General features: G+C 46.0%; 1 protein-coding gene across 3 annotated transcripts in view; it reads right to left on the reverse strand.

Annotated features, from left to right (window-relative positions):
• Positions 1 to 871: 871 nt before the first annotated feature.
• PPP1R37 (protein phosphatase 1 regulatory subunit 37) overlaps positions 872 to 26,138 on the reverse strand; it is a 171,211-nt gene continuing 145,944 nt past the window's right edge. The window contains exons 12-13 of one of the 3 annotated variants that reach the window (XM_073321861.1): positions 17,473 to 17,563; positions 872 to 5,690 (exon numbers count right to left, since the gene is read on the reverse strand). In XM_073321861.1, the coding sequence (XP_073177962.1) occupies positions 17,481 to 17,563 (83 nt within the window). In that variant the 3' untranslated portion in view covers positions 872 to 5,690; positions 17,473 to 17,480. Of the gene's footprint in view, positions 5,691 to 17,472; positions 17,564 to 25,024; positions 25,433 to 26,138 lie in introns of those variants that run through there. The other 2 variants (XM_073321860.1, XM_073321862.1) reach the window with 2 other exon arrangements.

Here is a 26,138-nt window from a genome sequence, read left to right on the forward strand (position 1 = left end):
TTCACTCCATGCATCTGAATAAGTGAGGTTTTTACCCATAAAAGCTTATGCTCAAATAAATCTGTTAGTCTTTAAAGGTGCCACCAGACTCCTTGTTGTATTTGTGGATACAGACTAACACGGCTACCCCCTGATACGTGGTAGAGGGTGTAACTCTTAAGTACAATGCTAGAGCCCCTTTCTGCATGGGCCACAGCCAGACGTTCCTCTTCAGGGACCTATCCGACTGCCCTCCATCCATATGAACTACAAAAGAGAGCGGAGGCTGCCGAGCCTGTCACGGGACCAGCTCCTGTGTGCACAGCACATGGATAGTTTTATGATGTAGCACCAACATCGACAGCCCCCTCTGTGCCTTCCCTGGAGTGCCGAGGGATGGGGCTCCTAAGGTAGACGTGTCGGCATGGTAGGGAGAAGAGGCAGGATCTGGCTCTGCAAACAACTCTTGGTGTGGCCTTGGGGAAGCCAGTCCCTGTCTGTTGTAAAACAGGGGTGATGATACAGCCTCACCTTTAGGAAGTGTTTGGCGCTCTGGCGGGGGAGGGCCACGGCAGTTGTATCAATATCCCCCCCAAGGCTGCATGTTGGTCCACCCCCTCAAAGGGCACTAGTAAGCCCATCTCCCTTGCTTTTGAAGGACTTGCCCTCTGTGTCAATAACCTCTGGGCAGTGGGATTCTCACCCATTTCCTTATCTTCTTCCTTTCCAGGGGCGGGGGGCTCCCCAGCTGCAGGCACCATGAGAACTCTCACGCAGAGGTGGGTGAAGAGAGGAAAGGAAAGAGAGAGGACATTAGAAGTCTGGGCCAGTCAACCTGCAAAGTGGTCCTTTTTGAAAATGGGAAGGGAATTTACCATAGACAATCCCAGACTAAATTAGGAAACCCTTTATTTCAACCAAGAGTATTACAAGAAATCCATAAATGCGGTAAAACACATCATAGTTCTCTAGGGTTTGATAACAAAGCAAGTACTGGCCTGATACCAGCCTTTCTAATAAAACTGAAATGAAATATATTAACTCTTTAATACCCAAGTGCTGGTTTACAGGAGATGTCAACATTCAGTTAAAGGCAGGTTACATGGTCTTTCCAAGTCTTTTGGTACCTAAAAACCATCCACGTGAGGCAACTGGTCAGTGAGAAAGGAGGTGATCAGGAGCAAGTCTCTTTGCCACCAGGCTCTGGGCAGAGGTAACACTCCCATTCTGTCGGAGTTCTAAGCACAGAAGAAGAGTACCTGGTTAGCTGAAAGTTGTGTGTCATGGATTCTCTCTATTTGCTTAGTTATAAAAGATAGAAGGTTCAGTGGGGGCAATTTCTTTGTTGCATTATCAGGACTGCTGATACAGGCTGTGGCCCCTCTCCCTTTTAGAGCAGTGTTACTTTTTACCCTGGGGAAAAGGTTCTGTGTAATAGTCTATTTGTCCATGGCACAGCGCACCCTGGCAGGCTCAGATAAGTCCATTTATTTTCCTGCTCTCATTTTCAGACTCTGATTGAAAGGGCAGAAATGTGTCAATCTGATGGAAGTCTGAGACACAGGCCCCATTCAAACATGGTAGCTCTTGATGCCCCACTGGATTTGTTCTTTTGATGAAGTGCTTTCAATTTAAAATCAAGGTGTCTTTCAGAAAGATCTCTACTTTCCACATTGACAAGCAGCAGGAGTAGAAGAGTTTGATGAGATATGGGAAGGATCTAGTAGGGGATGACCCTGGATGGTGCTGGGCCCACTTAATTCCAGACTTCAAGGGGAGATCAGGGATTCTATGAACCTTGCAGGAGACATTCAATGCCTTTCAGGACTGGGCTCAATGTCCAGTATTTTCAGACCAAGGTGTCTTAAGTGAAGCAACTAAGTAAGAGTGCCCTGCTTTTCAGAGGGCCTACACACCCTCAACTTCTCTCAAGTCAATAGAAGCTAATCTGACCATGTTTACATTAGGTTCCCAGCATGGATTCAGGTGCTTAACTTTAGGCCCCCCACATCTGAAAATTCAGCTTCTGAGGGAAGCATCGCGAAGCTAGTGAGATCCCTGCTCTATCCAAAGTTCCAGGGATGTTCAGTTTCAGCATCGACAATCTGGTCAGCGTTCCCCTATCTGGGAGTTTAAAACATCACATCACACAAGGTCCAAGAACACACAAGCCAGTTTTCCCACTGCCACAGACTGCCTTGCAATACGCATCGTGGCCATTTCAGAAATAGGATACCAGACCAGATGCTTTTGCCATTTTAAAGAGTCTCAGGGGGACAGTGAAGTTTTGAAAAGCAGCTGCTGCACATGCTCTGTAAGACACCTGCCAAAGGTTTCTAATATGGTGCCTACAGTATGACTGACATGTCATGGCCTCATTTCAGTGCATATCGAGTAACATTAACAGAAGATGCACACACCGCAACCAAGGGCAGTTAGACCGTCTGATGTGCCAGAGTGGGTTCTGCTCTGCTTCAGGAAACACGGCAGTGAAAACACCTGCCGGAAGGCTGAGCAGAGGGTTCAACTCAGATCCTTATTCTTAACTACTGAATCTAGATTTCTGTGCTTTAATAAGGGCTGCTGACAGTCCTACTGAAGATCCTCATGTAGCTCTACAGGGGTTTGCCTGAGAGGTATTTTACACATCAAAGAGAAAAGCAGAAGGGCAAGTAGATTCTGAACAGGAATATCTGGGAGAGGAGACAAGCATTTCAGCGGCTGAGCCACTGGACTGAGACTTCCCTATCAAGCTCACACCAATAGGTATGATGCAGAACTTCAAACCACCGTCTGGTTTTCTTAACAGCTCTTTTCGCTGGGGTAGTGGATAGCAGCACTAGCTCTGCAGAGCTCCTTTGGAAAGGGAATTGCTTCAGATCTATTGAAATCTCACAGTCTCTTCTTTGCCGTGGACCAAACAAGTGTCATTTGTAGGTACCAAACAGACAGGAGGAGTCAGTGACAAATGCAGTTTTCATTTAATAGAAAACAGTGTTAACAAAAATACACAACAGAAAGAAATGACAAACATTAGCAAATAAATCACCATCCTTTGTATGTAGTGTTAATGCAGCAAATTCCTAATGTGATTCAGTTTCAGTGCATGAAGAGCTAAAATTTCTGCATCTCCAGCCTTGATTCCCATGCAGCGAAGTGCCCTCACAGCTCCCTGATAGATTTATTGCACTTAAGGAGAAAAAAAAAAAAAAAAAAAAAAAAGCTTAAGTTCTACCCAACAGCCCCCTCTCTAGGCTGTTTCTCTGGTTAGTTTATACAATAAATTTGTTAAATTACAGATTAGTACCATAGTTTCCTTCCGAGATTTCTCTTCACAGCAGAGCAGTAATCCACATATACAGGAATATTTATCTTCCGATAGCAATTTTTTGGGGCGGGTGGGAAGGTGTGTGTGTCTGCCATTCCTCGTGGATTTGAGCCAAATGGTAATTCAAGACCTAATTTAACCTACCGAGTCTTCCTTCCTCTCCAACTCAAGGATATAGATGGCTCAATCTCTTATGACCCATATCATTTACCCTAACAGGCCTTGCTACATGATCAAAAAAAGGTTTGCTGCATAACTTTGTTTCCCTTCCTTGATTGTTCCTCTTGCATGTGCTATATTGAAGCCTTCTGCCCAACACCTCAATGCTGCCTTGGAACTGCTGGTTCCTCCCTAACAGGCCAGCTCCTCTCTCTGGCTGTGGGTACAGGGGCAGGCATTCCATTCATCTGGATTATCAGTGAGGTGATTTGCACTCTGGCAATTCTGGCTTTCATTGTAATAGTGGCTTCAGAATAATGGCCTCTTTGGGTGTCATGCTTTGTGCAGGGTGTGGTATGTTGCAGTGAGACTTTGCAGACTAAAACAATGACCCATTCCACACTCTCTATACCAGAGTGCTCGGCCAGCAGAATCTCGCAAGCCCTGGGACATTGAGAGAGAACCCTCCCTGAGAAAATTGAACACCTTTTCCAGAGCAACCAGATTCCTTCCCTTGGCAAGAAGAGTAAAGGAAAAGCACCTCTAATGGTATATTCATCCTATCAAAGGTGTGACAGCCTCTGGGAATCTCTGTATTAAGCGCAATTTATAGAATGGAGCATGTTCCACTGCAGAACTGAAAATTCATTCCAAAAAACCTTTGGTAAAAGGGACAAATATTCTCTAAAGCAAGATTTTACACTGAATCAAAAGGCCCACTGACCAGCTAAATGAAAGCTACTTACACATTCATGAAAAGTCAAATTCCTGTTCATCTTTTAATGGTGTAACATGTCCCCTGAATCTTTCCTCAGCCAAATACAAAGGAGTTGGAAAATTCAAAACAGAAAGAGGGCAGTAACTTAAACAAACCAGGTGATCCTAGACTTCCTTTAATATAATAAAATGTAGAGGATCCAACTACTTCTACTGTATATTTGCCTCTGGCTCAGTATTAGATTGCTAGATGAATCCCCAAATGGAGATGACTGAGTCAGCCCCATCCCACCCTCTTTCTCACACTGTCAGTTCCATACTATATGGCTTTGAGAAAACCTTGCTAAAGGGGGTAATTTGTCCTTCTCTTTTAAGCTTATAAAGTTAGGAAACTAGAATAGACTCAGCCATGATGGTTCCTTCTCCCCCAAAAGACACACAACAATGTAAGGAATTTCACCTGAGCCTCAAGGGCATTAGCCTCTTGAATGCATCACAGGCAGGGAGCCCCCTGAAATGTGGATCTCACAAACATGTTTGTGTGCACACAAGCACACTAGCTAGTTATGTCATTGTGGTGTTCTGTATAGGGTTTGTACGGGAAGGTATTTCTGATGGTGCTTTTTGGCAGAGTTCTGCAAACCAGGAGTAAAGTTCCAAAAAGGTTGCAGGTTAGACTAAAAGTAATTCTACATTGTTTTCTAAGTTAAATCCTGTTCAGTACTTTGAAGCTCATGATAAATATATACCTAAAAAAGGAATTTAAAATAAATAACCATTGTGGCTGTGGATGCAGCCTGTCCTGGACAGCTTGTCTGGCGATACAAGTTTTTCAACAGGTGACTACAGCTTGTCAGTGCCACTCTTCCCAGGGACACAATCATGTGCAACCATTCTGCTAGCAGGTTTCCAGGTTAGAAAACAGTTTTCTTAAACTAGCCTTCAGAGACCTTGGACACTTGTAGTGTGTGGAAAGCAAATCCAGGCCTGAACCATGAGATTCTGGGTTTTTAATCTCCCATTTGAATTGGAGAATATTCCAATGAATAGTCCAATAGAATAGTCCAATGCCCATTCTCCAGGATTGAGGATATCTTCTCCTTACAAATTACTCAGTAACAGTGGTAATTCCAGAGAAACATAGAAAGAAAAATGTAAATGCATCAGTTAGTGTCTACAGAAGGTCAGAAAATAGTGCCATTTCCATCAGGTGTCAGAGCTCACCTTGGAATCAGGTAGGGAAATCACTCTTTTGGTAAGATTTTCAATCTGTTCTCCTTCCCTTCCTGAATCATCTTGAAAATATCAGAGTCCTTCCTTGTAGGGCAGAGTCAAGAATGTGGGAAAAAGTGTCTAGGGCAGGAAATATCACATTGTTTTGAAAAAAAAAAAACAACCTCTGTACTGCAGACCAAGTTCTTCTGAATCATGTGGAGTGGGAAGGGAATAAAGCTACACAGGCATTTCCCAAGACAGCCTCAGCTCAATGTAGATCGACCCAGAGGAACTGTGAGAAAGAACAAACACAAAGTCAGACATCATAGGAATTGCCAGACAGGATCAGAAGTCTTGTGGCCTCTCTTGTACAGTGCTCAGTACCAGATGCTCTTGAGGAAGCTGCAAAAATCTCCATCACCCAAAGCTATCGACTAGCCAGCCCTATAGAGGCAGCGTGCTGCTAACCCCAGCAGTCAGTGGCTGGCTTGTGTCCTGAGACAGGAGGATTTATTTTCCTTATAAATATATTCCATATGTTATTTTACCCTAACTTATATAAAACCACAGAATGGAGTTGGAATAGCTCCCAGCCTCTTTGCCTAAGGCTACATCATCTACTACAGGAGTTTAGTAATACCTGCTCTCAAGATCTATTTCAACAACAACTGACATCCAGCTAGGTACCCTACATTTCCCTTTACAATTTTATTTAAATTCAGATACACACACTAACTTGGAGCACAGCTCTTAAGAAAACATAACACTGTATTGTATTTTTACATCTGTGTAACTCCTCACTTAACATTGTCCTGGTTAACGTTGTTTTGTTGCTGATCAATTAGAGAACATGCTCTGTTTAAAGTTGCGCAAGGCTCCCTTATAACGTTGTTTGGCAGCTGCCTGCTTTGTCTACTGCTTGCAGAAAGAGCAGCCCCTTGGAGCTAGCTGGTGGGGGCTTGGAACCAGGGTGGACCGGCAGCCCCCCCATCAGCTCCCTGCTCCCCTAAGTTCCCTGTTCACAACTGCTGGGCAGTTCAGCTGTCCCTCCCCCCACTGCTCTATGTTGCTCCTGCCCTCTGTCTGGGAGCTGCTCCTGGGATCCTCCTGCTTGCTGTGCGGGAGGGGGGAGGGAAGGGTGCTAATGTCAGGGTGCCCCCTTCCCCCCTGCTCCCCACTTCTTTATTCCATCTCCATAGAGCGCGGGGGGGTGAGGAGAGGGGAGGAAGAGACAACAGGGCTCAGGACAGAGGAAGCTTGCTGGCAGCAGCTGCTGTCACAACTTGTTGATCTACTTAAAAGGGCACTGTACTTAGAGTGGGGTCAGTGTACTTAAAGGGACAATGCGCATCTCTCTCTCTCACACAGGGTGTCTGTCTCTGTCTCTCTCTGCCATGCTGTCTCCCCTTCCTCCATTCCTGCTGCCTTGTAGAGCGTGAGGCTACATTAACAATAATGTGTTAACCCTGGAGGGCTCAGTGGAGCGCTAGTTCATCGTTTAGCAGTAAGGCATTCCCTTGGAAATATCCCACCCTCTTCCTCCCTCTGACTTCACCACCTCAACCGAGCTTCACAATCATCATTGCTGTGTACAGAATTGTTTGTTTAAACCTTATACTGTGTATATGTATGTGTGTGCGTAGTCTTTTGTGTAGCGAAAAAAATTTCCCTGGAACCCTATTTACATTAATTCTTATGGGGAAATTGGATTTGCTTAACATCATTTCGCTTGAAGTAGAATTTTCAGGAACATAACTACAATGTTAAGCAAGGAGTTACTATACTAATCATCATTAGTTACCTAGATAAACCAAATCTCAGTGTTTGCAGTATTTCTTCCACTTAATATAGGAAACCCCTATAGAGTATGGCAGTTACCCTAATAATCTTATTTAGTAACAAAACCTCCTGAAAAGTTTTTAAGGGCAACTGCTATTAAAATGCATTATTTGTGACCTCCGTGTACAGCACATGCGTAATATTCTAAAGCAACACCTCTGGTGATGTCTCAATCTGCAGTATATGACAAATCACACAGGAATGGCATATGCTCCTAACCACCAGGGTTTAAACTACACTTCCTTTTTAATAAAACCTTTGATGCAGATGTATAGCACATTGAGTCCTTCAGAACATCACAACCTGGATCGAACAACTGGGGGAGCCCAACAAAAAGGTCTAGATTGCTGGGCCTAGGGTGACCAGACAGCAAGTGTGAAAAATCAGGACAGAGGGTGGGGGTGTAATAGGAGTCTATATAAGAAAAAGACTCAAAATATAAAATCGGGACATCTGGTCACCCTAGCTGGGTCCTTCCAAGGCCCATCTGTGACAAAGTGGAAATCGTCTGTAATAATATTAGGAATCGATATGCTTGGACGTATGCAGTGTACTTGTAGCTGTGTTGGTCCCAGGATAGTCGAGAGACAAGGTGGGTGAGGTAATATTTATTGGACCAATAAAAGATATTATTTCCACTCACCTACTCTCTCAGGCGGGAAGTGACATACTTGAATTGCTACCCAGTGAGTGCAGAAGGATTAAAATGTTCCTGAGGTAGAAGAGGAGACATGAGGTGCTTGTGTCAAGTAACTATCTGGGGCAATATGAATGGGTTGCTAAGGACTGGCTGAAACCAACCCATATCAAAGGAAAGACAACTGAACCCTAAAGACTGAATAACTGATACCTAACAATGGGAAACTCCAGCAGGCAGACCTTTGAACTCAGTAGGGATCCTGCAGGAGGAGGACAATGGACCAAAAGGTGTCAGGTGGCTGTGTTAAGAACTGGCCTTTGGAAGGACACAGAGCTCTCCCCTGGGACTGACAGACAGAAAGAGTGAGTCAAAATGGATTCTAGAGCAGCTTGGCTGGATAGAGCTGTGTCGTTAGTATGAACTCTGTATGAACTCAGTATGAACTCTGTCTTAGCTTGTACTTCTCTCTACTAACTTAAGGACTTTCCGACGCTGTATGGCAGTTGACTAATAAACCCCACTCTGTTTTGAAAAGGCTGCCTGGTGTCCCTGCAAATCCTGCTGAGGTGTACTGGTCCCAGAAGAGGGCACAAGTCTCAGAATAGGAGACTACCACAGTGGAACTTGCTGGGCAGAACTCAAGGTGAGGAGCTGGAGCCCAGAGACAGTCTCAGAGGCATGGGGCCATGTGGCCTGCCCTTAAGGAAGATTGGGACCCCTTGTGGGTCTGGCACACTGAAGAACCACCAGTTCTGTTTAAAAGTTTGGGCACAGCACAGATCCTGTGGATCCGTGACACCATCTTAATGTCAGGTGGATTAGAGTCCAGTGGTCCCACTACCATAAAGAGAGCACTGAAAGGGCTCAGTAGCTCTGGGAGTGCGATAACCACCCTGGCTGCCCATTCAGGGTGAGGACGACGTGAGAGGTCAGTACCTATCTTTAAAAAAGGAATGACTACAGACCTGTCAGCCTAGCTTTGATACCCGAAAAGATATGGAGACACATTATTAATCAATTTATAAGCAACTAGAGGATAATCGGGTGATAAGTAATAGCCAACATGGATTTGTCAAGAACAAATCATGCCAGATCAACCTGATTTCCTCCTTTGACAAGGTTAATAGTCTAGTGGATAGGTGGGAAGCATGACATAAATGACATAATTTAATTTTAAGTAAAGCTTTTGATACAGTGCCATATGACATTCTCATAAGCAACCTAGGGAAATGTGGTCCAGATGAAATTACTAAAAGGTGGTGTAAAGACCATAATCAAAGAGTAGTTCACCGCCAAAGTGCGAGGACATATCTAGTGATGTTCTGCCCCCAGAGGGTCTATCTTAGGTCAGATACTATTCAGCATTTTCATTAATGACTTGGCTAATGGAGTGGAGAGCATGCTTATAAAATCTAATGATGACAGCAAGCTGGAAGGGGTTTGGAAACACTTTGGAGGACAGGATTAGAATTCAAAGTGACAAACAAATTAGAGAATTGGTCTGAAATCAACAAGATGAAATTCCATAAAAATAAGCGCAAAGTAAAATGCTTAGGAAGGAAAAAAATGCACAACTACAAAATGGGAAATAAATAGCTTTAGATGGTCATACTAGGGGTACGTAGGATCTGGGGGTTATAGTAGGTCACAAATTGAACAAGAGCTAACAATGTGATCGAATTGCAAAAAAGGCTATTATCAGTTTGGGGTGTATTAACGGGAATGTCTGATATAAGACATTGGAGGTAACTGTCCCACTCTACCTGGTGAGACCTCAGCAGGAGTACAGTGTCCAGGTTTGGGCAACACACTAAGAGAGAGTCCAGAAGAGAGCAACAAAAATGATAAAAGGTTTAGAAAGCCTGACCACTGAGGAAAGTTTATTAAAAAAAAAAAAAGACAGACCGTTACCTTTTCTGTAACTGGTGTTCTTCGAAACGTGTTGCTCATGTCCATTCTCCTTAGGCATGGGTGCGCTCGCCACATGCACCGGTGCCGGAAGTTTTTCCCACAGCAGTAGCCGTAGGGGACTGGCTCTGGCAGCCTCTAGAGTGGTGCGCACATGCCGCAGTATATAGGGGCCACCAGCTCCCCCCACCCTCAGTTCCTTCTTGCCAGAAATTCCGACAGTGGGGAAGGAGGGCGGGATGTGGAATGGACATGAGCAACACATCTCAAAGAACACCAGTTACGGAAAAGGTAACCGTCTTTTCTTCTTTGCGTGATTGCTCATGTCCATTCAATCTTAGGTGACTCCCAAGCAGTACCCCTCGGAGGTGGGTAGGAGTTCACGGACGTGTAGACTGCAACACGGCTCTGCTGAACCCAGCGTTGTCCCTGGCCTGCTGAGCGATGGCGTAGTGGTCCATAAATGTGTGCACCAAGGACCACGTCATGGCTCAACAGATGTCCTGGATCGGGAAGTGTGTCAAGAAAGCTGCCAAAGATGCCTGTGCTCTGGTACACTGGACTCTGATGATTGGTGGTGGAGGGACTCCTGCCACCTCGAAGCAGATCCGAATGCAAGAGGTGATCCGTTAGAAATCCTCCGTGTGGACACTAGGAGGGCCTTCATCCTATCAGCTGTAGAGAAGAAAAGCTGAGTCAACTTACGGAAAGGCTTTGTCTGATCGAGGTAGAAAGCCAGAGCCCTTCTTACATCCAAAGTATGAAGGCACCTCTCTTCACTAGCCTCATGGGACTTAGGGCAGAAAACCGGAAGGAAGATGTCCTGGCTCATGTGGAAAGTGGACACCACCTGGGAAGGAAGGCTGGGTGGGGCTGGAGCTGGACCTTGTCCTTATAGAAGGCTGTGTGCGGTGGTTCTGAGGTCAGAACTCGCAGCTTCGAGACTCGCCTGATCGACATCACCCCCACCACCAGGAAAGCTACCTTCCACGATAGGTGAGACAGGGAGCACGAAGCCAAAGACTCAAGCGGTGAGCCTGAGAGCCTGGACAGAACCAAGCTGAGATCCCACTGAGGGGCTGGGGACCGGACTTGAGGAAAGAGTCTCTCGAGGCCTCTAAGGAACCTGACCATCATGTCGTGGGAGAACACAGCCTGGATTGGCCCCTGGATTGGCGGATGAAAGGCTGAAATGGCCGCCAGATGCACCACAATAGAGGAGTGCCCCAGGCTCTGGTTCCTTAAATGAAGCAGGTAGTCCACGATCGACTGCACCGAAGAATGCGAAGGGGAGATGCCCCATTCGGCCGCTGGATCCCTTCCGAACAGGCCCATTCATCTGGGTTCAGCCACACAGCATCCATACTGTAAGGTGGAGGGATGCGAGGTTGGGGTGCAGGATTTGGCTGTGATCCTGTGACAACAGGTCCAGTCGGTTCAGCAGGGGCCGGGAGGAATCGCTGAAAAGCTTGATAGCATCCCGAACCAGTGCTGGCGAGGCCACGCTGGGGCGATCATGATAACCTGTGCCTTGTCCTTCTTGATTTTCGCTAGGACCTTGCTGATGAGCAGAATTGAAGGGAATGCATACAGCAGGAGGAAGGCATCAGAGAGGGAGCCTTTGCCCAGACCCCCTTCTGGAGCAAAACCTATGGCACCTCCTGTTCTGCCCGGTAGCGAACAAATCCACTTGGGGAGCTTCCCACCTCTGGAAGATCATGCCGGCTACATCTGGGTGGAGCACCCACTCGCAGTGAGAGAAGAAGTCCCTGCTTAGGTGATCTGCTAGCATGTTCCTGGCACCCGAAAGGTGACATGCTTTAGATGAATTCTGTGGTCGATGCAGAAGTCCCAGAGACAGAGTGCCTCTTGGCAGAGGGCCGAGGATTGTGCTCTGCCTTGCCTGTTGATGTAAAACATCGAGGTTGTGTTGTCCGTGAGGACTCTGACCACCCTGCCCGCCAGGTGTGGTAGGAAGACTGCACATGCTCTGCGCACTGCCCTGAGCTCTTTGACTTTTATGTGTGGCATCAGTTCCTAGGGGAACCCTATACCTTGGGTCTGGAGGGTGCCAAGGTGCACCCCCCAGCCAAGGTCCAAGGCGTTCGAAACCAATTCGACTAAGCGAGGAGTTCTGATGAAGGGAACTCCTTCCAGGACTTTCCCAAGATTGGTCCACCATCACAGCGAGGTAAGTACCGTCGTGGGGATGGTGACGACCTTCTCCAGGTGGTCCCTGGACTGGGAGTAGACCCTAACCAACCACTGCTGCAGGGGTCGCATCCGGAGCCTGGCATGGCACACCACATATGTATATACTGCCATGTGACCTAGTAGGCGCAGGCAAACCCTGACTGTGGTTAGGGGAAATACAGAGACTTCTGCGATGAAGTCCATCAATGCCCTGAATCTCGCCAGTGGAAGGAACACCCTGGCGCAGGTAGAGTCGAGCACCGTTCCAATGAACTCTATCCTCTGTACCAGAACTAACATGGATTTTTTGTCATTCACCAACAGGCTGAGGCGACGGCTGGTGGCTAACAGCATTGCGACATCCCTTTGGATCTGGCTCTGCCATTAACTAGCCCATCGTCGAGGTATGGGTAGATCTGGACACCCCAACGTCTAAGGTAGGCAGCCACCATCGACATGCACTTGGTAAATACCCGTGGTGCTGTCGCTAGGCCAGATGGGACAAATAGATAGTGGTTGGGACCTACCATAAACTGGAGGAAGCATCTGTTTCCCTCGAAGATGGCGATGTGAAAGTATGCATCTTTCAGATCGAGGGTGACATATCAGTCTCCCAGATCCAGGGAGGGGATGATGGAGGCCAGGGAGACCATGCGGAACATTAGTTTTGCTAGGAAGTGGTTCCGGTCTCGCAGGTTCAGGATAGGTCATAGAACACCCTTGGCCTTCGGGACTAAAAAGTAGCAGGAATAGAACACTTTGTTCCTAAACTCTGGAGGAATGATCTCCACCGTACCTAGCTGCAGTAACCCCTCTACCTCCTGCTTGAGGAGACTCTCGTGAGAGGGGTCCCTGAAGAGAGACGGGGGTGGGGTGGGTGGGAAGGAGGGGGAGAAAGCAACTGAAGGGTGTAACCCTGCGCCACCGAACTGAGGACCCATCAGTCCGATGTTATAGATGCCCAAGCAGGGAGGAAAGGAGAAAGGCGGTTGGCCAAAATAAGGGAAGGAGGATCCTGGGAACAGTCCGGTATGTTGCCCTTGGGCGTACCCTCAAAACGAGCACTTGCCCGCCTGCTTATTGTGGGTAGAGCTTGACTGAGAGGCCTGCAAAGGCTGTTCTCTAGGATGACACTTGTAGTTTCAGGATTTCTTATGGGGAGGCGCCTGGTGAGGGTGGCTCCCCTGGCCCTGAGGCTGCTGCAGCTTAAAACGCTTTAGGCCATGGAGCTTATTGTCCATCTGTTCTGCAAACAGGGCTTGCCCATCGAAGGGAAGGTCTTGCATCAACTGCTCTGTGGACAAGTCAGAGAGTAGCAGCCAGGATGCCCAGCGCATGGTGACTGCCAAGGCCATGGTTCGGGAGGCAGCGTCCGCCACATCCACCACCACCTGGCGCGTCGCCCTGGCTGCAGTTGTGCCTTCCTCCATAGTAGCCCCGGAATGCCTTCCTAGAAGCCTCAAGAAGAGAGCCCTCGAACTTGCCCATGGCTTGCCACATGTTAAAATCATAGCATCCTAGGATGGCCTGATGTTTAAGAGTGCTGCTTATGGAGTCGGTCCTCACTCCGGCACCAGAGCAACGCTCCGACTCTGTGCTGAGTACCGTGACCTCAGTTTGCAGCGCCACCCTCAACTAGAGGCTAGAAGATGGATAAACCTTACGCTCAAACAAGTCTAGTTTCTTGGAGTCTGTTCTTAGGGGTAGCCCTGGGTTGACCCTGTCGCTCCCTGTGGTTAACCACTTCTACCACTAGAGATTTGGGAGCAGGGTGGGTGTACAAGTACTTGTGGCCTTTGGATGGCACAAAGTACTTGCGCTCAGCCCTCTTGGAGATGGGGGGCAGGGAGGAAGGAGTTTGCCACAGGGCATTAGTGATCTTAGAGACCTCATCATGAAGGGGCAGAGCCACCCTGGCCAGTGCCATGGAGCAGAGGACATCGAAGAGAGAGTCCGAGGGCTCCTCTAGCTCTTCCGCCTGAAGACCCAGGTTGGCAGCGACCCTTTTCAGTAGTTCCTGGTGCACATTAGCGAGATTCAGAGAAACTGGGGGAGGGGGCTCCACTATAGCCTCATCTGGCGACGACGAGAAAGATGCCAGTACCGTAGGGTCCTCCCCAACCATTGGTGGCCCAGGGACTTCTTCCCCTGCTCCCTCTTGGACTTGCGGGGTCCTTGAGCCCGAGGCTTCGTGCATCGGAGGAGGGTGGGAGAGGGAGGCAGCTGGTCTCTCCTCCGAGGCTCTGGACACCAAGCGGGCGGCCTGGGAGGGTTGTGTGAACCCCCACAGGTTCAGTGGGTACCACGGCATCAGCTACTGTGCCTGAGGCCACGGGGCTGGTTTTGATGCTGACAATGTAACCCGTACCACCAATACCAGAGCTTGTCCCACCGTCAGGGAACCTTGCTCCGAACCAGGGCTGGATCCTGAATGGTTGCTCCCAGGTGACCAGGCTTGGAGCCGGAGATCTACGTCTCGCGCATGAGGAGCAGTACCAGGATCAGGAGCGGGCTTGGTGCTGGGAAGTACCTGCATGCGGAGATGCCCTCCTACGGGATCAGTGACAGTCCGAAGAATAGTACCGTTGATCTCTCAATGGATCCCTGGAGCGGTACTGTGGTCTCAGAGATACCGGGTGCCAGGACTGCTACTCCTGCTGGGGGTGAGGGGAGGGTGCCTCCAAAGGTCTGCTCCCAGTGGCCGGCAAGCTGCGCCTCGAGCCTCTCTGCCTGTACCCAAGGTCCGGGGACCGAATAGGGCTGCGCTGTGTCTGCCTATTCCAGTCAGATGCGTGGTGGCTATGGGACGGCGAGCACTGGCAGGACATCACCTGCGACGGGGAACGGTGCTGCTGAGGTGAGAACTGAAATGGTCTGAACGTGGGTTTACCCTGTGACCGGGGAACTGCTGGAGCCAGTGTGGGCGGCACCAGGAGGGACATGATCTCCTGCACCACATGCAGGGCCTCCGGCGTGGACAGCACCTGAAGCTGACAGAGGTCTCTTCCATTATCCGGGGTAGCCAGTGGGGAGCATGTTGGGCTACATCGCTCCCCCGGAGCTTGGGCCCAGATCCTGACATGGGTGAAGAGTTGCCTGACCTGAGACCTTGCTCACACCCAGTCTTATCCTTGTGGGAGGTTGGAGACTGGCCTCGTCCCTCCTTCTTGGTTGGAGCCATGGATGGGGATGGGTGCCGGCTAGTGGATGGTCCTGGTGGGGCGCTGCACACTGAGGTCACGGTACTCAGCGCTAAGTCGGAGCGTTGCTCTGGTGCCGGAGTGAGGACCGACTCCATAAGCAGCAGTCTTAAACGAATTCTGCGCTCCTTCTTAGTCCTTGGCTTGAAGGACTTGCAACTTTTGGCCTTCTCACTAACGTATCCTTTGCCCGGGCAACGCAGACAACTGCTGTGTGGATCACTAAAGGGCATGGGCCTCTTGCAGCGATCACAGAGCTTAAAGCTTGGGGCAAAGTCCAAGTCTCTAACTATAGCTAAGGGATTTATCAACACCACTATAAAACTATATACAGTACAATACAGAAGGTAACTAGTCTAACGAAGAGCAACTAGAGTGCTAACTGAAGCAGCAACAGTTCCAGCACGGTCACTGGCGGCAAGAAGGAATGGTGGGTGGGGGGAACTGGCGGCGCCCTATATACCGTGGCATGTGCACGCCACTCCAGGGGGCGCCAGAGCCGGTCCCCTACGGATACCGCGGAGGGGAAAACTTCCAGCACTGGTGCATGTGGCAAGCGCACACACCTAAATTGGATGGACATGAACAATCACTCGAAGAACTGGGCATGCTTAGTCGAGAGAAAAGAAGGCTGAGGTAAGACCTGATAACAGTATTCATATATGTTAAGATATGTTACAATAGTGAAGTTCTGGAATAGGTTACCAAGGGAGGTTGTGGAATCCCTGTTATTGAAGGCTTTTAAGAACAGGTTAGACAAAACATCTGTCGGGGATGGCTTAGGTTTACTTGGTCTTGCCTCAGCACAGATGGGTGGACTAGAGGACATCTGGAGGTTCTTTCCATGCCTACACTTCTGTGATTCCTCCACCATTTTTTCCCCATAATGCACAGTTGACTAGATGTATTCTCAGTAGGGGTTGCTGGGTTTTTCCCCACTTTCTTCTGAAACATCAGAGATTGGCCATGGCTGGAGATGGGACACCAGCTGGGATGGACCAGTGCTCTGAGGCGGTGCAGATAATTCTCTTCTAGATTCCTGGCTGGGGTGCCTTGCTCACATGCTCAGGGTCATACTGATCAACAGACTGTGACCCAGGTCAGATTGGCAGGACTCTTGGGGTTTTTTCGCCTTTCTTTGCAGTGGATTGCCTGCTGAGATCATCTGACCACATCTCACCTAATCAACTCCCTGCTATTGCAGGGGCCTCGGGCATTCGTGGCACCTTGATCATTTCTGCTCTCTTCCTGTGGCACACATCAGTTTAGTCTCCTGAGGACTGAAATACTTTGAGCTAAATATCTGGGTTAAATTTAACGGCCTGTGATATACAGGGGTGAGATTAGATGATCTAATGCTCAGCCAGGGTAAATCATATCATCTGGACAATGCCAGTGAACGAGACCAGGATAGGCCACAGCCTCATGAAGATGAAACAGATGTTCCACTCAGTCTGTACCACTGTTTACTCAGATTGGAGAGCTCTTTGGGCCTGCACCTATCCGGTAATGTATCCTCTCTGCATCACACAGATCTGTATAGCTTCTCCACCTACAGAAGTTTTATGAGTGGATGATAATGGTAACATACTATATATATATATATTATATATATGTTTCTAAAAATCAGTGGTTTTCAACCTGTGGTCCACGGACCCCTGGGGGTCTTCAGTCTATGTCTAAGGGGTCCATGAAAGGTTGTCAATGCCATAGAACAGTGGTTTTCAACCTGGGGTCTGCAGACTATATCTAAGATTTCCAAAAAGGTCCACACCTGCATTTGAAATTTTTCAGGAGTTCACAGGTGAAAGAAGTTGAAAACCACTGATATAAATAAATTATACACAAAAAACTGCACTGAAACCACGATATTCGGGTTGTAAAGTCAGGCCCTCAGAAGTTCGGAAATACCACAAGGAAATCCTGTGCTTCACTAACACTGTCACCTCCTTATGCGTATGCATTCTGATACAATTACATCATCACATACTATTTTTTGCATAGGGAAAATATTTTGGGTGTGTGAAGTCAGGTTGACCTAGGTCTAGAATTTGTTTTTATTACAGACATGCTTGACTGTGTCTGAATGAAGATAGCACAGATTCACCAGCCTGTCTCACACCCAGAGCTATTCTGGCAACTAGGATGTTGTAGAAAAAATGGTGGAGGAAAAAAATCTTCATTCCCTTCATCACAGCAACAGCAGCAGCTTTCAGAAACTCTAGTCTCCTTCTGCCTTGATTCTGTTACGCCAGTGACTGGAATACCGTTCAAACCTAGCAAAGCTTCCTTACCTAAAGTGTCACAGTGGCTCCTGCCCTGTCTCTTGACTTGCTTCTAGGAGCAATTCCTCCAGCTCCTTCTCATTCTTGGAACAGTTTAATTCTGAAAACAAACAAGGATTAACCTCATTAATCAGCAACCTTAAGACTAATCAATTTTCATTAAGAAACAAACATTATGTCACCTCTCCAAATTTGGGATCAATGGGGCACGTAAATTAGGAAGCGTGGGATGGACTAGGAGTAAGTGCTCAAACATAATGCTGTTTCCCTCCTCTTGTATTAATTTATATAAAAAAAAAAGAGACTGGTGCAAAGAGACAAAGCAATAAAAGGTTATGAGTTTCCTGGCATTTAATGACAGAAGCAACCATTACATCATCTCATCAGACCTCCTATATAACACAAGCCCTACAACTTCACCCAAATACCCTCTGTGGAGCCCAATTACTGCACAGTAATGCCATTCTCGCTCCGTTCAATAAAAATACAGATCCCTCCCATTTAAAACCAAGTGACACTAGGAATGCTGACCGGAAGGGTCTTCTCTTTCTTTAAATTTATTAAACGTTTTCAATCTTGTTTCTCATAATCAACCAAATTAGTTCTAGGCAATATGCCAACCTATTACACAAGTAAAGAGTAATATACATCAGAAAAAAGAAAAGACCAAGTTATTCCCACATATTAACGGCACTACTCCAAGCAAATTTTTTTTTTATGGCGCGGTATTTCCAGTAGAGATAAGGAGGTGTTAGTACCGTTATACGAGGCACTGGTGAGACCTCATCTAGAATACTGTGTGCAGTTCTGGTCTCCCATGTTTAAGAAGGATGAATTCAAACTGGAACAGGTACAGAGAAGGGCTAGTAGGATGATCCCAGGAATGGAAAACCTGTCTTATGAAAGGAGACCCAAGGAGCTTGGCTTGTTTAGCCTAACCAAAAGAAGGTTGAGGGGAGATATGATTGCTCTCTATAAATATATTAGAGGGATAAATACCGGAGAGGGAGAGGAATTCTTTAAGCTCAGTACCAATGTGGACACAAGAACAAATGGATATAAACTGGTCATTGGGAAGTTTAGACTTGAAATTAGACAAAGGTTTCTAACCATCAGAGGAGTGAAGTTCTGGAATAGCCTTCCAAGGGAAGCAGTGGGGGCAAAAGACCTATCTGGCTTTAAGACTAGACTTGATAAGTTTACGGAGGAGATGGTATGATGGGATAAAGATCAATTAATTGCCAAAATCATGTTAACTATTCATGGTAAATAGGCCCAATGGCCTGTGATGGGATGTTAGATGGGGTGCGATCTGAGTTACTACAGAAAATTCTTTCCTGGGTATCTGGCTGGTGAATCTTGCCCATATGCTCAGCGTTTAGCTGATCGCCATATTGGGGTCGGGAAGGAAGAATGAGGTGGGATTTGATAGCTGCTTTCAACTACCTGAAAGGGGGTTCCAAAGAGGATGGATCTAGACTGTTCTCAGTGGTAGCAGGAAAAACTTTTTCACTAGGAGGGTGGTGAAGCACTGGAATGGGTTACCTAGGGAGGTGGGGGAATCTCCTTCCTTGGAGGTTTTCAAAGTCAGGCTTGACAAACCCCTGAGTGGGATGATTTAGTTGGGGATTGGTCCTGCTTTGAGCAGGGGGTTGGACTAGATGACCTCCTGAGGTCCCGTCCAACACTGATATTCTACGATTCTATTATTCTTAACAGAAAAGTTATGAATTGCTAAGTATGATTATCCTGTTTATATGCATGTATCATCTTTGTATCTGAAGTTATGAATATTGGCTATGCATCTGCATCTCAAACCTGCATTGTATGCCAGGGTGACACCCCACCCCAGATAGATTTACATCAGGGCTAGGCAGCTGTGTGTTGATGACCCATTAAGGACACACAGCTCTTACAATGGGCCTTTGAAGAATCTTATCCTGCCCAGTAGGCCCTTCCTGCGGGTGCCTCAGACAGTGAGGAGTCAATGACTTCCCCCTCTGATTCAGCAAAACGTGTAGTGGCACGTGATTTTCTCATGTGACCTAAGACTCCATCTGGGCCAGTAACTTCCCATACAAAGAGGCTATGGGCTTTGTTTGGGACAGTACATTTCCATGCACATGGCAGAGGGTATAAAAGACATCTAATACATCTCCAGTTTGCTCCTTTCCTGCTCTAATTCTCCTGACTGTGAATTTACAACAAAAAGGAGCATCTTGAACTATGGACCAAAGACCTTCCAATCGTTTGGAAGATACCAGAGAGGCTTTTGCAAGCCAGCAGTCTATTCCATCACTGCTACAAATCTGATATAAGGACTTCGCAATCATTTGTATGCATATGATACATTAACTATTTATAATTCTTATTTTTTTTAATAAATCTTTACTTAGTTTATTAAAGATTGGCTGACAGCAAGGTATTTGGATAAGGTCTGAGCTATATATTGACCTGGAGATAAGTGTCTGATCCTTTGGGATTAGTAAGAACCTTACATATGGTGAATTGGGTTTTCAGTAACCTCTCACTATATTAGACTTGTTCATCTGGATGAGAGCCAAGGACTGGAATGCCTCAAGGGGGACTGTATTTGGCTTCTGGTTAACCAGTGTGGTACTGCAGAAGCTCTTTTGTTACTGGCTTGGTAACTAAGTATAAATAAACCACCAGTTTTGGGGATTGTTTGCCCTGTTTCTTGTAGTCTGCCCCAAGTGTGGCATTCTTAATGTGGTCCATCCCAGGCACCTGGTCACACCTGGGTTACACAGTGAACAATTACACACGCTTGCCTTCAGGCCCCAGTACCGATGACAAGCATTCGAACCTGCATTTCTAACCAACTACCACCTGTGGGCATATTTTCATACCAAAGAATGAAAAAAGGTCAAGCCATCACAAATAAATGTACTCCTGAAAATCAGTCAGTTCACAGATAATTTCCAAGTAGAAAAGCAGGCTAAATTAGCTGAATGAACACTATTTCTGACTAGCCTGAGCAGCTCTAGAAAATAAAAAAAATAGAGCAAAGCCCCCCCTCCCCCCCCAACAGCATACCATTTTGCAAATTACAGCAAACTGCACACTCAAGCACATAACCTGCAAACACTTGTATACATGCTCAGCTTCAAACAAGTGAGCAATCCTTTGAGTTTAACGTGCCTGCTCACATGCTAAGAGTTGATTGTGTGTGTTTTCCGGACTGGGGCCTTTGATTCCTAAAATCCAGTTATTGGGAAAAAGTTTCTATGCTTTTCTTTGGTTTACTTTGGGCATTTGACAGCACCATGTGCAGAGGAATGGTCATTATTTCCCTTCTATGGTCAGTTAGGCAGCTTCTCCCTTGCTGAGCAACCCTTATAGATTCAGATTCCAATGGTAGAAAAGCCCACTATCACCTAGTCTGACCTCCTGCATAACCCAAGCTATAGAACTCCCAAAATAATTCCTGTCTGAATTAGAGCATCTCTTTTAGAAAATCATCATCGAGACGGAAAAAAGCCATCATAAAACTAGTTATAAAAGCAATCTTTTTTTAAAAAATGCTATGAACTGTTTCAAGATCGAGCTATCAGAAATGGCAATTTTAGAAATTAGTTTACAAAAGTGAACGTCCCTTAAACTGGTCCGAAAGGTCACTACAGAGTGACACTGGACACTTTCTCCCTAGGGAATGAGCACTGTTTTGCCAAGGGAGTGAAAGACTCCAGCTGTAACCACACCCCTGCAATGCAGAGAATTTCCAGCTATGGCTGGCCCAAGAAATAAGTTAAGATTGGAAATCAAAGCTAGGTTTCTTGTATGGCCAGGTGGCCTCCTTTGGGAAGTGTTTGGGTTGTGGGAAGGTCTGGGCAAGTCATTTTCTATTTCCATGAAGCAGGAACAATGAAAGCAGAGCGCAGAAGGGGATGTAAGCTCTCAAGGTTAGCTTTAGTTAGGGATGACAGTTTTAAGTGTCCAGAAGGCAACTTCTTACCCATCTCATCTACTCCCTATATCCATAAGCCTTCGATATGCTGACTGTAGTGACAAAAGAAGCACAAAGAGGCCTGACTGGGCCTCTGAATGTTACAATAATAAGAATAAACCTAAGGGCTTCTAGTGCCAGCCCGACAAAGCCAACACACCCATGAAACAAGTGAACTACATTCTTTATGGTGACTTATGCCTCCTCGGGGATCCTCAGTCTAGCTCTCGCTTGGAATCAATGGGAGTTGGGATGGGTGGAGCCTCCCCTTTGGGGAGGCTAGCCCCCAGCTCCACCCTTTCCGCCTGCACACCCCCCCGGTCAGAAGCCTCGAGCCCCCCCACTCTGCAGCTGGAGGAGTCCCAGGCCAGCTGGATCCCTGAGCCAGCCCCTGCCACCACAGCCAGAGGAGCTCTGGGCCAACAAGAGCCCCTTCCCCGCGGCCGCACAGTGCCTCCCCAGACCCCAAGTCACCCCACAGGAAAAGCTCTGGTCTCTTCTCTTCTGGAAGAAAAACCTGAGCTTTTGATAAGTGTCATGTAGGTTCCAGGGCGGCTGAGGAGGCGGTATGTGTTACTCAGCTTCCCAGGTTTATCAGTAATCTACCTGCATCTTCCCTCACCTCGCCTTCCCTTCCCATCCCACAAGTCCCTCCTTTTTCTCCCCTATCAGAACATAAGCTCTTGCTGCAGCCTTCTGTTCTGTATTAGAATCGTGCCTAACATAATGGGGTCCTAGTCCTTGGCTAGGGCTTCTAGATGTTAACATCATACAAATAATATATGAATACTAAAAAGTCATGCACAAGGGATGATGGCATGTGTTCCAAGGCATGTGGATAATTTGATTAACCAGTGTATTTATATTTACTTTAATATTGTGCAAGCATCATCCAACCCTTAGAAAGAAAAAGAGCCTGACTTCTGATCCCAGGGCAGACTGGGTCAAGAAATGGGTCATAGGCTTTGACATATGGTCACAGAAGAAGGAATTGCAAACCCCTTGCCAACCGTTCTGCAAGGAAGCTTGAGGAAAGCATGGTGCTGGTCACAGCAATCTATGGTATTATAACTAATCCCTGCCATTTTCCTGTCACCTGCAACAATCAGTGAAGAACTCGCACTATCATCTCTGCGCAGACTAGAGCCTTTGACAGCACGCTAGTGTGGAACATAGCCAGGTAGCTCCCAGGCAGTGGTTTCCCCAGGAATTGAAATTGGGGGGTGGGGGGGTGGGGTGTTCGAATTTACAGGGGGGGTGTCAGGGCCGATGAGGGATGAGACTGTGAGGGTGAAGGTGGGCTGTATGGCATCACAGTAAAAACTGAAAAATGTTTCATGACCATTTTATTAGATTTAACTCATGTTTTAAAATCACCACACAAATTAAAGTTGGCTACTCAAGCCTTCTATGAAGCACTACCTCTTTCTTGGTTTCTTGTTATAATTTTGCACAACTCTGTTAATGAACTTCTTGAATACAATGTGCTCATCTTTGGTGGCTTCTCGTGTGTTCGGTACGTCCATTCCTTCAATTGATATGCTCATTAGTTCATTCACATGATCAGGCAGAAGGAGACTTCTTTCAGAACACAAAATTCTATTCAAGGATGAAAAAGAACGCTCAACTGTAGCTGTTGTGACTGGGAGTAGCAAGAGATGAATTCCTACTTCTTTCATCCCAGGAAACAGAGCACAAAGATCGGGTCGAGGCACTAGTGATGATAAAAAAGAAGTTGAAGTCAAATCTTCATTCATTCATCGTATGATATTCCACTCTGTGCTCAAATTCTCTATTCTATCCTGATCACATGGAAGCCACATTGCTGATAGTGCCTCACTCCACTCAACTGTCGGTGTTTTATAGGACAGGCATCTGTAAAAGCTATGTAGAGGTTGAGTAGAATCTAGAAGTTGCTGTTGTAGATTTTTAAGAATCAAGTCTGTGTACTTTTTCAGCTGTCTTAAACACTTCTTGTCTTCTTCACTTAAGGATTTAATATAAATGCCTTCATCAGTCAACTTCAGGACTGATGTCTTTGCTTCTTCCAGTACTTTTTCAATGGATAGCTCTCTGATTGATCCAAATGTAGCTTCTGTTGCTGGACAAAGATCTACTACTGTTGTAGCAGATGCCTGGATAGCATTGTTTAATGACCCAAGTGGTTTCATAGTAGAGAGAATGGCAATAGTCTTCTCTGGACGTAGCAGCAAAAGTAATCCACCAGCCTCACTACTTAGATCCATCCCATCTTGGTAGATACTTTCCAAAGCCAGTAATAACAGCTGGAGTAATTTTAAGACAATAGCCAAGGATCGCTCATGAGAAAGCCAGTGGGTTTTCCTGGGTTGGAGTAATTTGAACTTCAGTCCCAGTGTATCTTCTATATTTTCCAAGATACTCAGTCTTTTTGCAAAAAGAAAAGGAGTACTTGTGGCACCTTAGAGACTAAAATTTATTTGAGCATAAGCTTTTGTGAGCTAAAGCTCACTTCTTCGGATGCATTCATCCAATGAATGCATCCGATGAAGTGAGCTGTAGCTCAGGATGAATGCATCCAATGAAGTGAGCTGTAGCTCACGAAAGCTTATGCTCAAATAAATTTGTTAGTCTCTAAGGTGCCACAAGTACACCTTTTCTTTTTGCGAATACAGACTAACACGGCTGCTACTCTGAAATCAGTTTCTTTGGACTCTTGCTGAAAAAAGAATATAATGAAGACATTAAATTTATAGCTTTTTAATGTCTTTTGAAGATTCTGCAGCTCGTACTAGTGCTAGGTGGAGTAGTTGGCCTCTGCAGTGTGTATAGGAGAGATCAGGGTTACACTTTTCTCCGAGCAAAGCTTGTACACTACCATGTCTTCCAGAGAAGTTTGCAGCTCCATCAAATGCACAAGCAGCCATCTCTTTGAGGTCCAATTGACAAGCATTTAACTCTTCTAAGATATGGGTTGTCACAGATGCAGCCGATGTGTCTTCTATAACTTGAAAATCTAGAAATGCATCTACTGGCCTACCACTGACATCAAGATAACGTATACAATGACTTAATACTTGATGCCCATTTGCATCAGTGCATTCATCAGCCACATATGCAAATGTTTTGAATGTGGTGTGAGAGTTCTCCACTTTTTCAAATGTTGAGTCTTTCACTGTTGCACCGCATGCTTCTAGCCAGTCAGTTGAGTTTCTTGCAGAAAGATAGTGAGCATTTGCTGGTCTTGTTCGGAACCAGTGTTCAACTTCAGGATGAACAAGTGACCATGCACTTAACATTGGCCTCCAGTTTGTAGTGTGTGGTATCTCTTGCTTAAATAGAAAGTAGGATGCCACAGCCACGTTTGTTCACATGAACTATATTGTGTCTCCAGCATTCTTAACAGCCTCATTAAATACTTCTAAAATTGGCTTTGAAAGGGGGCTTATAAGGCTTTCTGCATGTTGATGCACTCCAGAGGCCTGGTGTTTTGCTGCCTTTTCATGTAGTTTGTCAGCATTGGCTTTGCTGATCCATCTGACAAACCAAAGTCCTCCACTTTTACCAATTGTAACATTGGGAAGCTTTCCTTCTTCGTAAGCATTTTTGGAAGAGGTGTGCCAGTAGCAATCTTTTGTAACTTCAATAAATGGGAACACTTCAACCAACAAACATCGGGAACTGCCTTTAGGTTTTGGAGACACTGTTTCTTCAGTAAGTAGCTGTATTTGTGCTTTGGGCTGGCCGGATGTAGATGCACCACTTGACCTGTCAGATGACATGTTGATATATTCTTTTCAGAGTAGCAGCCGAGTTAGTCTGTGTCCGCAAAAAGAAGTGAGCTGTAGCTCATGGAAGCTTATGCTCAAATAAATTTTGTTAGTCTCTAAGGTGCCACAAGTACTCCTTTTCTTTTTGATATATTCTTGGTTCTTGATGTGTTCTTCACCTTGGTTAGTTTTTGAGGCCTTTGAGTAGAAAAATTGTTGTATTGTTTTTTGGTCTTTTCATTTTCACTTTGACCTGCAACATATAAAAGAGATATGAATAAATTAAATGTTTTGTTAGTATAATGCAAATTTAACATAAGGATAATGCAAAATACACCAAAACACAACAGGTCTAGATTTCTAAAAAAACAATTTAAAAAAAAATGTATATAATTTAAATTGACTTTTGAAAAGTAAGCCATCATGTGATAAGAGGGAAGTCCTCTCATGAATCAGTAACTGGTTAAAAGATGGGAAACAAAGGGTAGGAATAAATTATCAGTTTTCAGAATTGAGAGAGATTGTGGTATCCCTGAGGGGTCGGTACTGGGACCATTACTGTTCAACATATTCATAAATGATCTGGAAAAATGGGTAAACAGTGAGGTGGCAAAATCTGCAGATGATACAAAACTATTCAAGATAGTTAAGTCCAAAGCAGACTGCGAAGAGTTACAAAGGGATCTCACAAACCCGGGTGACTGGGCAACAAAATGGCAGATGAAATTCAATGTTGATAAATGCAAAGTAATGCACAAAACAATCTCAACTATACATACAAAATGATGGAGTCTGAATTAGCGTTAACACTCAAGAACGAGATCTTGAAATCATTGTGGATAGTTCTCTGAAAACATCCACTCAATGTGCAGCGGCAGTCAAAAAAAGCAAACAGAATGTTGGGAATCATTAAGAAAGGGATAGATAATAAGACAGAAAATATCATATTGCCTCTGTAT

This window comes from Lepidochelys kempii, chromosome 23 (genome assembly GCF_965140265.1).
Source record: "Lepidochelys kempii isolate rLepKem1 chromosome 23, rLepKem1.hap2, whole genome shotgun sequence".
Taxonomy (NCBI): Eukaryota; Metazoa; Chordata; order Testudines; family Cheloniidae; genus Lepidochelys; species Lepidochelys kempii.